This window comes from Delphinus delphis, chromosome 11 (assembly GCF_949987515.2).
Source record: "Delphinus delphis chromosome 11, mDelDel1.2, whole genome shotgun sequence".
In the NCBI taxonomy this organism is placed as follows: domain Eukaryota; kingdom Metazoa; phylum Chordata; class Mammalia; order Artiodactyla; family Delphinidae; genus Delphinus; species Delphinus delphis.
This window is the reverse complement of record NC_082693.1, coordinates 95,335,701-95,350,487: the sequence shown is the minus strand read 5'-3', so window position 1 is coordinate 95,350,487 and position 14,787 is coordinate 95,335,701. Positions and strand designations below refer to the sequence as shown.

The 14,787-nt window shown below is 49.8% G+C and overlaps 1 protein-coding gene across 3 annotated transcripts in view; it reads right to left on the bottom strand.

Annotated features, from left to right (window-relative positions):
• Positions 1 to 1,006: 1,006 nt before the first annotated feature.
• Positions 1,007 to 14,787, bottom strand: part of SEPTIN3 (septin 3) — a 28,405-nt gene continuing 14,624 nt past the window's right edge. For 2 of the 3 annotated variants that reach the window (XM_060025764.1, XM_060025765.1), the window contains 9 exons: positions 13,027 to 13,155; positions 12,278 to 12,359; positions 10,506 to 10,643; positions 9,093 to 9,210; positions 8,118 to 8,213; positions 6,129 to 6,228; positions 4,856 to 4,907; positions 4,485 to 4,578; positions 1,007 to 2,326 (listed from right to left, as the gene is read on the bottom strand). In XM_060025764.1, coding sequence (XP_059881747.1) covers positions 2,261 to 2,326; positions 4,485 to 4,578; positions 4,856 to 4,907; positions 6,129 to 6,228; positions 8,118 to 8,213; positions 9,093 to 9,210; positions 10,506 to 10,643; positions 12,278 to 12,359; positions 13,027 to 13,155 — 875 coding nt within the window. In that variant the 3' untranslated portion in view covers positions 1,007 to 2,260. The remainder of the gene's footprint in view (positions 2,327 to 4,484; positions 4,579 to 4,855; positions 4,908 to 6,128; positions 6,229 to 8,117; positions 8,214 to 9,092; positions 9,211 to 10,505; positions 10,644 to 12,277; positions 12,360 to 13,026; positions 13,156 to 14,787) is intronic. The other variant, XM_060025766.1, reaches the window with a different exon arrangement.

Here is a 14,787-nt window from a genome sequence, read left to right as displayed (position 1 = left end):
TCTTTCAGCTGTGATATTTTATGATTCCCACACTGCTGTGTCACTCAAATCTTCTCACTTCCCTCCATCTTGGTGTGGCCTTGCCGTTCTAGTTCCAGTCATCATTTTACTTGAATGACTCCAAGGGCCTGCTGACCTCTCTTCCTCTCGTCTTGACTCCCCACCATTCATCTATACCTTGTGCTCACCCTACAGAATGTTGAGGACCCAAACACAGTTGCACATGATTGTCACATTCAAATTCAGAGAGATAATATACAGGTAGAGTTGTGTTATTTGCTGGCTATAGAAGACAGTGTGAACCTCACGAGAGGAAGGATTGGTTTAAGTTTGAAAAAGACAATACAAGCTAGTGCTTTAAGTTTAGCTCTTAAAAGTCTTCACTGCAAAAAAGGCAGGTCTCAGGCTTCCCTGGTGGCGCAGCGGTTGGGAGTCTGCCTGCCGATGCAGGGGACACGGGTTCGTACCCCAGTCCGGGAGGATCCCACATGCCGTGGAGCGGCTACGCCCGTGAGCCACGGCCACTGAGCCTGCGCGTCCGGAGCCTGTGCTCTGCAGCGGGAGAGGCCACAACAGTGAGAGGCCCGCGTACCGCAAAAAAAAAAAAAAAAAAAAAAGGCAGGTCTCTAGGCAAGATAGGTCCACTCCTTTCCTAGATTTGGTTTTATGCCTTCTGGAAAAAGGAGGGTGAAAGCTAGGAAATTAATTGAATGAAAATAGACATTGTTTCCATTAGAGGAGACAGGCTATGCAGAGCATAGCATCCCTCAAGGTAAAGTGTGATAGCTCCATCACTCATTCTGGATACAAAACTCCAGGGAATAATGACAGGGGTCCAACTTCATGCCCACTGAAGATGAACTGACCTCACAAAAACTTTTCCATCTCTAATTTCTGTGTCTACTTCTTACCAAGATGGTCCCTGTCTCACCCTCCACACATGGGTGAGATGATGTAATGGCTAATTTGGCCAAGGACTGAGGAGCAAAAATAAAACACAGTTCAGTTATTGTTCAAACAGCAATGTTTAGTTGTACAACACATAAAGTCTAGCAACATTTACACAACCAGTTTGAGTGTCTGTTTGCTTACTTTCAACTGGGAAAATTAATCATCATGTCACCAAAAGGTTGGCTGGGACTGGTAACATTTAAGAAATGGGTCGTTCTTGCATCCCCTAGGCTTGGGCCTCTTGCTCCATCAGGACTTGGTTGTAGATGAATGGCCCACAAGTCACCAGCCTTTGAGCAAGTTGTGTCCAGGTGGAAATGGTGGGGCAGTGGGCAAGGGGTATTCCATAAAGACATAGTGTGTGGGGCGGTGGCAGCCGACATTCGCAAACATTCATGCATCTGATGCGGGGCTGTACCCTCCACTGGGGATTTTCCACTAGCCTACAGTGACCAACTGTGGCCAGGCTGATTCATTACTCACGTTAATGGAGTGGGGGAGGGGGTGGGGTGGAGTAGTCAGGGTGGGTGGGAAGAGATTCCCTCTTATTGCTAAGTGGACAGAAGGGTGCTTTTTTCCTCCTAGAGTTCACATCCTGTGACTTTCTGGAGTTTTGTGTGTGCATTTAGTTCTTATTTAAAGTTTGAGGATAAGGAAGTCAACTCCAGGAATGTCTCAGGAAAGCCACGCTCCCTAAGTGGCTGCATTATGGGGCAGGGAGGGTGTGTGACTACCCTCCGGGCCAGCCACAAGCAGTGATTTTTTTAAAAAGTGATCCTAGCCCTTGCTCCCCCAGATCTGTAGTGACCCACCCTTATAAATAAGCTTTGAGCAATGAAGGAGGCACCCTCGTCCCACCTTGGGGCTCACACAGCTGACGTCAACAAATCTGACAAGGAGAAAAGTTGCTTTCTTGACCCTCTGAGGAAGCCAAGAGTAGCTCATGCAGATGAATGGACAGGGAACAATGCCATTTCCCTTGGAGATGGTTACAAGTAGCCAGTATGGGTTTGCAAGGGCAGAAGGAGCTCTTGGTGAGCTCTTTCACCCTACAGATGGGCTAGGACCAGCTGACACAGATGATGGAGGAGGGCAGTGCTGGCGAGAACTCCATTCCACTGGGAGGAGAGGGGTGGTTTGGATGAATGGAAGAAGCAACTGTCCTAAAGGGGCAGCCGGCCCCTCCCACCAGCTGAGGGCTGAGAGGGGCCGTGGTGTTGGCTGGACACACACAGCACTAAAAAGGGCGTGGCCCTGCAGCAATAACAGCTGAGAGGAATGGAGGGAGGAGCGGTGCTTGAAATGGCCTTCATTCTGCAGTGGGACAGGGGGTGGCTGGCACAGGTGGAAGGACAATGCCCAGGAGGCCTTCTCCCTGCGGGGGGGTTGAGAACGGTTGAGGGTGTGGAGACCAGCAGCTGGCAGCAGACATATAAAACAGCTTCTCCAGGGAGGCTGAGATCATGATTTAGGGGCGCCAAGCATCAGTCTCCTACTCAGCCTCTCTAATGCCCCCCCCTCACCCCTAGACCTTCCCCGCTAGGCCGAGGTGTCTAGTCCCACGTCTCCATATAAGCTAGGGATCCCTCTTCTGTTGAAATGTAGCAACCTCTGGGCTCTAACCCTGCCGCTCTTCTATCCTGCCTCGAATACTTTGTGGGTGAGGGAAGATGTGGGTTGGACTGGTAAGGTGCTTCCAGGAAAGACTGTGACCATGAGTTTTGGGCCACTGGCAACAGATCACCTGCCTCTTTCTCCTGGTCCACTGAATCTTGGTCTTAAGTCTATGTGTTCTCCTAGCACCTGAGTGATAAGGGACTATCAACGCTGGGATCTGCAGGGGACCAGTTAAAAACCTAGGGTTAGACCAGGAGATGGAACAGGAGGTTGTAAGAGGTTACTGTAAACTGTATCACTTGTTTTCCCTTGCCTAAGGCTAAACTGTTTCCCCAGCCCCAAATTTCAGCCACCTTACAGACTATAGGAGAAAGAGTAACTTGTTTGTAAAACAACAGGGGAAATATATGCATTAATAAATACAGGGCTGAAGGGAAAGGCAAGAAAAGGCTACATGTATGATTGTGGCTATCACTGGGAATGTCTACAGGGGTCAGGAAGAGGAACTGGGGAAAAGCAGAGAAAGACAGACAAAAATGCAATTAGCTTCAACATGAGAGAGACAGTGAGACAGAGAGAGAATAGAAGAGAAGTAAAGGGTGGGGGTCAAGTATACACAAGAAGAAGAGAGAAACAGAAGCCAGCTTTAAGGAGGAAGAATCCTGATGGAGAGAAGGGAGGTGTGGTTTTAAATTGCCAAACTACCAAGAAAGACAAATACTGTATATTGTTCTTGATACTTTAGACTCAGTTCTTCTAGAACTTAATGCCTAAAACAGGTTGTCTCACTTGACCAGCACATGTGCTTCTTTAACCAGTGGGCACCGCATAACTCGCTGTGTCTCCTCCTTTGCTGGGCTGCCCACAAGCTCGGGGCCATTTTCAGCGCTCGACCGCAGAAACTTTCTTTCCCATGCCTCTCTATAAATCCAATTTCTCTTGAAATCTCAGTTTGTACTGTCCTGTGATTTAAGTGATGATTTTATTTTAAGTGGCCTAAAGTCGTTTTGGGAAGTAGACTGGGCATAAATCCTAAATATAGAAATGAAGCTAAAGTGGATTAGGGTAAAAAGAAGTGAAAAGTCAGAGGGGGTAGAATGAAGGAAGGAGGGCAAGGGGGAAAAGAGAGGAAGTGGAAGCCGAGGGGAGCGAGGCAAGGGGAGTGCGGAAAGCAAGCAGTCTTTGGTGGTGACAGGTAGTAGCTTTCGGACAGTGAACGCGACACGGACCAAAGGGTAGAGCTCTCTCCTCCACTTCTAGGTACTACTTCTTTCTGCAGGAGCCCAGCTCTGGGCTACTTCTCTGCTCTCCCCTGATCTTTCTTTTCCCAAATAGTCCTAGCCTTACCCCAGACCAACCCGGACTTACAGAGAGGGTTAAGTCATCAACTCCCCGTCCCCTCCCAGGTCTAGCTCCACAGACTGTCCTTGGAGAATCTCTGCAGTCCCTGTTTGCAGGTGGGTTTCAGAGGTAAGAAAGCATTACCTGTGGCTCACCTGCTCCCATCATTTTTAAATTAAACCTCCCCCAGACCACTTGAGTGAGGCACACGGCTTTGTTCTGGGACACAAGGAAAGGAGACAGATAATGGACAGCCATGGAGGAACCAAACTTACAAGGGACTTTCCAGGGAGGGCAGTAAAAATACCTCACCCCTGCACAGGTGCACACACATACACACACACAATCTCACACACACACTCTCTCACACACACACACACACACACACACACACACACATTGTAGACAAGATGCTCCACAATTACCAGATAGGCCTGTGGGACAGGAGAGAAAGGAAGAAGGTGGTTGGTGGTGGTTTGGGGATGTGTGTGCATGGAGAAGTGGGTATGTGTGATGATACAGAGAAAGGGTCGTCATGGGTTACTGTCGTGGCTTTCCTCTGTGTCCACGCTCACCGGGGGGAGGCCTCCATTGTCATTGAGCCGCTTGGCCCTGTAGGTCTCATAGTGGATGTTGTGTGTCACTTCCTTGAGGTCCTGGAGGTGGGTCCTGAAGGACACAGGGCGAGAAGAGAGAGGGATGTGATTAGCGGCGGCAGGAGGAAGAGGGGACCCACGTCTGAGGTCCACACATCGCGTCCATGGCCTGGACCCACTCCAGAGAGCCCATGATACCTCTTGAGCCCCTTTTCCTTTGAGACGCGAGCCGGGACTGGAGCAGAAAGCTCTGTCAGAGAGACCTGGGGACTGAGGAAGTCGATCTGAACAGACGGCCTCCAGACCCCAAATAATTAAACCTGCCATCTGACGGGAGGGGTGCATCTTACCTGATGACAAAGTCTCGAAGCAGGGCAAACTCACAGTGGTTGAGGTTTTCCACTGTGAACAACAAAAAAAAAACAGGTGGTCATTTCACTAATGCTGCAACACCAGCCGGTGAATTTCTGTTCAGGTCATGGAGGCATTTAGGAGGGAGCCACGGGGCAGGCTATGGTCACCCTTTCAGAGGTGTGCTCATCTTGGCACTTCAGTGCATTGGATTTCACTCATTGAACAAGTATTCATTAAGTAGCTACAGGGGCGCAATACTACTCTAGACTCTGTGGAATAAGCGCTATTATATTGCCCATTTTATAGAAAAGGAAACTAATACACAGGGAGTCTAAGAAACCTGTCAAAGGCCTAAGACACAATTCCTATCTTTGAGGAGCTCATAATCTGATTGGAAGACAGTAACACACATAGAAAGTAACGACGCCATCTTAAAAAGGTCACGATGGCTTTTGATAAATTTAATTCAACATAGACTGAGTGCCTACGATTTGCAAATCACTTGCCAAAGACTGTGGAAGCAGAAGAGGATTAAGCCACAAACGCTCTTGTCTCACAATCTAATGGGTAGGGCAGATATTCTCATGATTCAAGGCAGATGATGAGAAAAAGCTATTTTTTAAAAAATCCCCACAAAGGGTCATAGAAAAATGAGAGACAACACGATATAATGGGATGAACCTGGTTTTGGAATCAAAGTATCTGGGTCTAAAATCCAAGGTTCACCACTAACAAGTCATGTCATCTTGGACAGGACACTTAACCTGTCTGAGACTCAAGTGCCTCAGGACGGATGTTCTGAGAACGGCCACGCCTACCCTGCTCCCCTCCGAGGGGTATCATAATGAATGTGATCAACTGAAGTGATTCTCTGAGAACTTTCAGAATCATTGTGACCTTCTCAAGGTCACACCGTTCCTCATAAAATGAAAATGGCAACATCTGAACAACCCTTCAAGAGTTTTTCAGATCATGCCTCCTTTCATGTGAAAACCTTTCTCTGGTTATTCCGATCCGTATAATCTCTCCATGTTCTGAACTCCTTTGACCCTCGAGCTAGTGCCTCCTGGTCAGGTGCTAAATCCAACTTTTATTGCTTCCTGCCTGTGAGCCTCATCTTCCCAATTAGACTGGAAGCCCCTTACGGCAGGGTCTGGCTGACATTCATCTTATATCTTACATCCCAGGACTGTGCCTTGACCTATAGATGCTTAATAAATAAGCAAAACTGACCAGCGGCCAGTTCTTCAAGAAGATGCACTGAATTACCTTCAATGATCCCCCAGGGAGTTTTTCTGCCGAGGACCCGCTTGCCATTCACTTGGTACTCCTTGTCACTTCCCACCACAGCGAAAGGCATGCTCTCCTGCTGACAAACCAGACACACGTGCATGTCATCCTCCTACCATCTGGGCCTCCAAGGGCAGGATGGAGTACGGTCCCGGGCCTCTGGCCTTGAACGGCACATTTCTGAAGCTCATTCAGTGATCCCATTGATGGCAAGGGCAAGGCTCTTGTCTCTTAAAAAGAGCACTGGACTGGGAGTCCGAAGGCCTGGGTCCAACCCCGATCGCTCCCCGTGCCTAGCAGGTTAACCTCAGTAAGTCAGCTTCCCTACAATTGGAGAACGCTGCACGCTCCTCAGCGCTTGATCAGGTTTGGTTTGATTTGCAACAACCCTGTGAGATAGCCAGGAAAGACAGACCTCTTAAACGACACCTACATGACTGACTGCCAAAGTAACTGAAGCTTTACACTGTCTCCCCCACTGGCAGAGGCCCACACCCGCTGAGCTTCCAGAGCTCAAAGGCTGCTTTCTGATGTGCGTAGGCCCCTCTGCTCCACCAGGTATCTGTTCCCAAATCTTTTTGCCTGGTGTGTACTTGTTGTTGCAATTGGATAAATTAACTGTTATATAAGCTGAGGACATATCAGTGTGGAGAGTTGTTTCTCTGAAAATTAAGTTGAATGTTTCAGAAAGACTTGATAAAGGTGAGCTGCTTTTGCATTCAGAGCAGACTTACCTTCAAAGGAGAGGTCTTGTCTCTCTATGAAAAGAATGTTTAATGAATGTATTAAAACACTTTTTATAAACATTTAAGATAAATAGGTTTCATTTTTAAAATAACTTCTTCACTTCAATTGATTTTTTCAATTAACTGACCAACTACCTGTCTCAACTACATCAGGTAAGGGGCTTCTACCAGGTTACCACACTGGATGATGGAGACTCAAGACCAAAGCAAATGAGTGATTGGTCCCAGGTTACAGTGGTTAATGGAAAAGCTCAGACTAGAACTCAGGATTCTGATGTAGAATCATGGAATAGTAGAAGTTTAGAATTGAGAGGGATCTTAGAAATCACATAGGTCCGTGGTTTCCAAGCCAGGTTTCATGAAACCTTAAGATTCCCAGGAGAGGGACTTCCCTGGTGGCACAGTGGTTAAGAATCCGACTGCCAATGCAGGGGACACGGGTTTGATCACTGGTCCGGAAGGATCCCACATGCCACAGAGCAACTAAGCCCATGTGCCACTAGAGCCCGCGCACCACAACTACTGAAGCCCATGCGCCTAGAGCCCGTGCTCCGCAACAAGAGAAGCCACCGCAATGAGAAGCCCACGTACTGCAACAAAGAGCAGTCCCCGCTCGCCACAACTAGAGAAAGCCCACGTGCAGCAACGAAGACCCAACGCAGCCAGAAAAAAAAAAAAAATCCCAGGAAATACCCCAGGGGCTGCTCAGAAGGTAGGGCTGTGCCTGTGTCACTTAGCCAAAGCAGTTCTGTTTTTGTGTTTTACATATTGGAGTCTGTCTGACATTTAATTTTTTTAAGGGTTCTTCTCGGGAAAAAAAAAAAAAAAGAGCCTATAAGCCTCTGAATTTTATAGAAGGGGAAGCTGGCAAGCAGAGCTCTGGTAGAGTATAGATACTGTGGACCCCAGGCTGAAGCTTTTCCTGCCTGTGCCCTTCCATCACCCCATACCTTGGTTTCACTTGGCCCTGTGGGGGAACGAGAGGCTTTCGTGTGGTCTGGGGATGGACGGAGCACTGGCTTCCTGGGTGCAGGGTTCACAGTCCTGTCCAGCGCCCCAAGTCCTCAACCTCTCCCCTGACACTTCTGGTCTGGGTCAGGCAAGGTGGGGCAGGGAGTATGGAAAGGGAAGAGCAGGTTGCAAAGCAGAAGTGGTACGTGACCCACAGCCCAGGGGGACTAAGGCGGGCATCCGTGTGATGAACAGAGTCCCAGGCACCTACCCGGATTTTGTCATTCTCTGTCTTGTCCTCCAAATCCTCATCAAATTCCTTCTGGGGGTAGAATTCAATGCCATTTACTTCAAGCTCCTTTCGAACCTAGAGGTGGGGAGGAGAAGCATGGTAAGGGGAGAGAGGGCCATGTGTGCGTGTGCATGCGTGTGCAAGTGTGTGCATGCTGAAGTCAGAGGGACGAATGCAGTCTTTGATAATCCAGTTATCTCTGAACTCTGAGGCCCTGGGCAGCAGGAGGATCCTGAACACATGGGAGCCCCAACCCTACAATTACCATAGCCCACCCCAGCCTGCAATGAGGAAGAGTCTGGGGGTCTAGCTTGTTCACCTTAGGGTAAGATTAGGATTCAGACAAGCAGTACAGCTGGGAACAGATTCCACATGGGCAGTGCTCATGCCATACTTGTTATATTCCTGTTTGCAGGGAAGAGAGGTGCATCGCCCCCACCCCCAGCCTCTCTGTTTATCCTCTTTCAAAGCTCGGCTTAAGTCTCCTCCTCCAGGAAGCCACCCAGCATCTTTTCAGTAATCTACTTGATTGTAAGTTTCTTAAAGGCAGCAACTGTCTTTATACTTCCTCTGCGTCTCCCCAACCCCGTCGCCTGTGTGTCCGACACAGGATAGAGCTTATGGAAAATAACAATAAGGACTAGCAGGCAGTTGGTTAATTAGTCCTTCAAGCAGCCTAACAGTGAGGAGTGGTTTCTCATGCTCATGGTGATTTGTGTGTTCAGAGGTCTTTGCAGGTAAGTTTGGAGGGCAGCAAGAAGGCTGGAGCTGCACTAACTTCTCTTCACTGTTGGTCCCCAGATACCACCAGTCCAGCCTCTTTAATGGTTGAGTAGGGGCTGGGTGGGAAGCGGGGTAGAGGGTGGATATAATAATGAAGGATAGGAGAGGGCTTGGACCAGAAGAGGGGAAGGCAAGGATGGGGACAGGAAAAGGAGGAGGGGGCCTTCTCACCCTTTGCTTGAATTCAGACTTCTCCTCCAGGGTCATGGTGTCAGCCTTAGCAATGACAGGGATGATGTTCACAACTTTGCTGAGGTGTTTCATGAACTCCAGATCGAGAGGTCGCAAGCTGGGGCCCAGAGAAGGTGGGGTGTCAGAGCCACCGTGCCCTCCCCCACGCAGCCACTGCCACCATTCCAGGGGCACCCTTGCGACAGGAGGACTGGGCTGGGAACTGGCTGAGGCCAAGAGGCTGCTCCCTTTCCTATCCGACACACATCCACCATCTCAATGTGCAGAAGAGACCCCGACTCTCCACCCACACACGGTCCACCACCTCTCTTTCTCCTCCTCGGTTCCCATGCAAATCCTGCCTTCTTTAAGCCCCACTCAAACCACGCCTTCATGACATCTTTTCTGACCTGAGATTTCTTTCTCCTGGGGACAGCTGTGGACTGCTGTCCCTACCCAAACGTCCTTGTGTCACGGTTACATGTGTGTGTCTATTCTGCCTACAAGACAGCACTTTTTGACAGGTCTCCTCCCAGCCCCCAGTTAGTCCTGCAGGGCTCCATCTGGGGGCCTGATCCCTCCCCCATCTGCGGGGCCAGCTTCCTCTGGACTCTGGGGCCCCCATCTGGCTCTAGTTTGCAGTCTAGGGGACTCATTCAGTCAGGCCATCTGCTGGCTTGCTCTGACCTTGGGTCCAGGTTCTAGGGAGGGATAACGCAAACTTTTTGTTGAGTTCCTGAGCTCCTCCATTGAAAACCTGCTGAATATCTGATTCCTCCAACACTGGGGGCCTGCCTTGCTTGTGCCATCTTCTCAAGAACTGAACTAAGCTGGGCTTAGTGATAAATCACGAGACACCCGCCCTCTGCTCGCCTACCTGGATTGCTCCGTTCTCTCCTGGTACTCCCTAGCATGGAACCCCGCCTGACACTCAACAACCAGACTTCCCAGCATGCCCTGCTTATTGCCAGTCTTCATCTCTAGACACCTGGCTCCTCATGCTGGGCTGGCCGCCCTCCAAATGCCTACAGCTGGGTACCTCCCCCCGCAAACACCAGCCCCAATCCAGTAGCCCAGCCCCTCCCCATTTCACCCTTCTTACTGCCCCTGACCCCAGGCTTGTGCAAAGCAGGTATCTCTTGAACAAATGAGGAGCATCTGGGGCACATAAGCCAACTTCTGTCCGCCGGCACAGTCGTGCTACGGTGCCAGAACACCAATGGGCGGCGCAGGGGCTGACGGTCAGCTTCACTCTCCTGGCAAGAAACTCTGGGGAATCACCGGACTGTGACTACACTGGGGCCCATCTGGCCCTCCCCAGCTGAGTCCAGGTAACGGTTACCCACTACAGGTTGGGCACAGATGATGCAAACTAAAGCCAGGCCCAGCAATGGGGGTGGGACTGGTACATACGAGTGTCCCGTCGGGGAGATGAAGTAGAGGCAGCAGTGGACACGAGTGTCAGGGATGCGTTTCTTCCTGGCTATGTTCACCTCCTCCTTCAGGAATTTCTCATATTGTTCATTGATGTATTTCTCAATGGGCTCCCAGCTGGGGGGTGGGAAGAAAGCAGATGGATGTCCCAGAAGGACAGGACCTGGGAGCTCACCTTAGACATGGTCAGGAAGCAGTCCCCTCAAATCCATCTCATTTCCTACCTCCCCTGGTGGGTCTAGGTTACCTGCTGACTATTATCCCTCGGCCTCCCATGGATGGCTTTCCCTGTGATCAAGGGCAGAGCTCCCCTGGGGACCTAGCTCTCTGACTGGGCTAAGGGACCCTGCAGAACCCCATCCCACTCCCGACAGCAGCGCACACTTTCCCCACATCCATTACTTATTAGCTGGGCAGCTCTGGGGAAATCTCTGCCCCTCTCCGAAGCTGTTTTCTCATAAGTAAAAAGAGAGTAACAATAGGTGCCTGGAGAGATTCATAGAAGAATCAGAAAGAACAGGTATAGTACTTAACAGAGCAATGGCACGTAGAAAGTACTCAGTCATGGCAACAATTCATTGATAACAATGAATAATAACCCTTCTCTGTCCAGAAGTGTGTGTATAGCCAGAAAAGAAGGCAACCAGACACTTCTCTAAGATCAATACAGCCAGTTCCTAGGTGTGCTGCTGAGTGGTCCTGTCTGTCTGGGGCAGACCCCAGCTCCCTCACAGAGGACAACTGTCACCATCCCTGTCTGGGAGCAAACTTCTGCCTGGCACCTTCTGTAAAGTGGGGAATGTCACTTGCCATCTGGTTCTACAAGGATTAAGTCATTAGTCACTGCAGTCGCTGATCTACAATATACCCTGAAAGGAATTCAGGACAAAAAACAGGATAAGGCTTCTCTGCACTTTGGGAAAACAGGGAAAACAGGCCCTCAGATAGTTGTATTTCAGAAAAAAAAAAATTTTATGGACCCAAATCCTTGCACCTTCCCCTACTTAGAAAAACACTAAAATCTTAACTGAGATATCTGATCCTCGTGACGTGCCTTTTGCTGAGCTGTTTGCTTGACTCTCCGTATCCCCCAGCCAGAAATCACACATATATTGCCTCTCGCCCACCTGTTCAGAGCAGGTCCTCAGAAGCATCTGAGAGTCTGTCTCCCGGGCTACAGTCCTCAGTGAGACAGTGAATGAAACCCAACTCACAGCTCTTACGTTGTGCTTTTTTTTCACAGTCGACCCTTCCGTCTATGCCTGGACAATGTATTTCACCCCTTCTTGGCGGGACGCTGACTGCAGCTTTGCTCTGTGGATTCCCAGAGGCAAAGGTTCTCCATGGAAACTCCCCTTCCTCCTGTTTTCCACCCATCCTCTCTTTGTCCAGGGCTACAACATCTGGCTCTCAGGTCAAGCTCCCTGCCATAGCCTTCAGGTCAGCCTGGATTTGCACCCCAGTTCCCCTTGCTCTGCCTCTCCTGCCTATTATGACAGATCCACTCCCATCTCCAGGCAATCCCTCAGCTGACATTCCCTCTGTACTGTCCCCTTCCATCCCCATGCCTGGGCCCCATGAGGACCTCCTCCCTCACCTCCTGACAAAGCCCCTCCGCTCTTTCAGCAAGCCTTCCCGCTTAACCCCTCAGCAGGGAGGGCGCAGACGGCTCTCAGTGTGAGTGAATCTGCGCCACATTCCGTATCTGCCTTGCAGAGTCTTTAGGGTGGAAATCTCACAGGCAGACATACCAGTTTTCATTGTTGATCTGGTCTCCAAAGCCTGGCGTGTCGATGACAGTCAGCTTCATTTTGACACCGCCTTCCTCTATCACTGAGGAGTGAACAGAAAAGGCACCAGGATGCTGCAGAGCAACTAAGCCCGTGCGTCACAACTACTGAGCCCACATGCCACAACTATTGAAGCCCGCGTGCTTAGAGCCCGTGCTCTGCAACAAGAGAGGCCACCACAAGAAGCCCGCACCGCAACGAAGAGTAGCCCCCGCTCGCCGCAACTACAGAAAGCCCGTGTGCAGCAACAAAGACCCAACGCAGCCAAAAATAAATAAATAAATTTCTTAAAAAAAGGCACCAGGGAGATCACTCCTCCAGCTGACACCAGGTGCCCCTACCAGCCCGGGGGGAGCTGGGCTCCTTCCTTCTGAAGGACTGATTATTGGAAAAGTCGAGTTCAGGGTCTTCAACACCTTTGTCCATGCTGTTCCCTGCGCCTGAAATGCCGTCCTTACCCCTTCTGCCTGTCTAAATCCACCCAGCCTTTGTCATCCAGCTCAAATCCTACTTCATTCCTTTCTAATTCCCTCACCCCCTTTCCTGGACTTACAGTCTAAGGAGTTGGCTCCCTCGTGTTTAGGGCTTAATTCTATTCTGTCTTGAGGTTGCCTTTCATCTGTCTCATTCTCCAAGAAGCCCTATTCTTTCCCTTTTCTGCCAGAGGCTCCTCTGAACAATGCCCATCGGGGTCCCTGCCTGGTCCTCACCGTGCCCGATAGCTTTGATCTCCACTGTCTTGGGAATCTTCTCTTCCCGGTTCCAGCTGGAGGCCTTGCGGCTCACTTGGGATTTGAAGAGCGTGTTGACTAGTGTTGACTTGCCCAGTCCACTCTGACCTGCAGCAAGACAGGAGGAAGATGAGAAGGCAGGGAGACCCCATGCCCACCCGCCGAGACTAGTATCTCTCCCCTGAGCTTACAGAATTCTAGAGCTGTGATCCAGGCCCTTGACTGATGGCTCACTGGGGAGGCAAGGGGCTGAGTAGGGAGAGCAGGTGGGTGGGAACGGTTTCCTACTTACTGGTGAAGGACCTGGGGGAATGTTAGTTGGATTCCACATTCTCTCCTTCTGGAGCCCCAGGACCACTGGGAAAGGAACAACCTCTGCATTTGTCTCATGTAGTGGTTTTCGGTTTGGTTTTGTTTTTGCTTGACCTAAGTTTTTAACATTTAATCATACTAAAAGTAAAGACAGAATTACTTTGCATACTGACACTGCAGTTCAGCAGAAGATTTCATTCCAAGGGAGAGCTCCACACTAAAAATATTTGAAAACCACTGGTCTGAGCAGTGTTTCTCAAACATGCACCAGAATCACACCGGCAAGGCTGGCAACTAATGAGTGGCACTTGGCATCACCTGGGTGCTTGTAGGAAATGAGGTACCCCAGGCCCCACCCCAGCCCTATGAATCAGAATCTGCATTTTAACAGGACTTCAGATGAATCAAATGGGCAATAAAGTCTGAGGTGTGCTGGTCTAGAGCATTCCTGTCATATATTAGGAAATGGGCCCGGCAGGGGGCTGGAGCCTAAGGTTCTAGACTCAACTGTGCTTCTTCCCTGAAGCCTTGGACCAGCCATGTTTGCTCCTCTGGGCCTTAGTTTCTCTTTACTGATAGGACGGTGGGGAGGGAGGGAACTGGATGAGACCAGGGATGGCAAATAAGGTCCATTTCTCAATCCAACTGATTAACTGGCAGTAGCCACGTGCCTAATATGTTTAAAAGGCTACCTCTGGGCTCGGTACTGACTGCGCGCAGTGACTGACCCGTGACGAATGCCACAGGCACTGCCGGGGAGAGAAGCGGCCCACCTTGCTAGAACGGGCGGTAGAGTGGTGAACAAGACATCATCCTCACCCTCAAGGAGCCATTGGGTGTGAGGGAGACAAAACATAAGCGGACAATGCCAAAGGGAACCTAATCCAGTCTCTCTGGGATCAAGGAGGACTTCTACGAAGAAGCAATAACTAAGCTAAAACCTAAGAATGACTTCAAATGACCCACGAGAAGCTGGGAGGGCAGGTTCTAGAGAGAGCGAACAGCATACACAAAGGCTAAGAGGTAGGAAAGAGCATGTTAAGTCCAGGAGAACTGTTCCCTGTAAGGGAGGAGTCGAATGCTACACGGGAAGTGGTAAGACAGCAGCGGAGAGGTAGTGCCAGGCCAGGCTAGGAATTTAAACCCGTAAACTTAAGAAAGATTTTAAGTAGGGTGTGTGACTTGAGTTTTGCAGGTTGGAAAAATTATTCAGTCACTGGTGGACAATGGATTGAAGGAGACAGGAGACAGAGAATCGGGAGAAAAAGAAGTTCGCACCAGAAAGTAAATCAACTTATGTCACCAAGCACAATGTTTAGTTTAGCCGATGTTTTTTACAGCAAGACTTTCCAGATGATTTACACTCTGGCCTAGCTCCTTATGTTTAAGCAGCACTGAGTCAGGTGGCCCTGGTAATCCAGGGGAGAG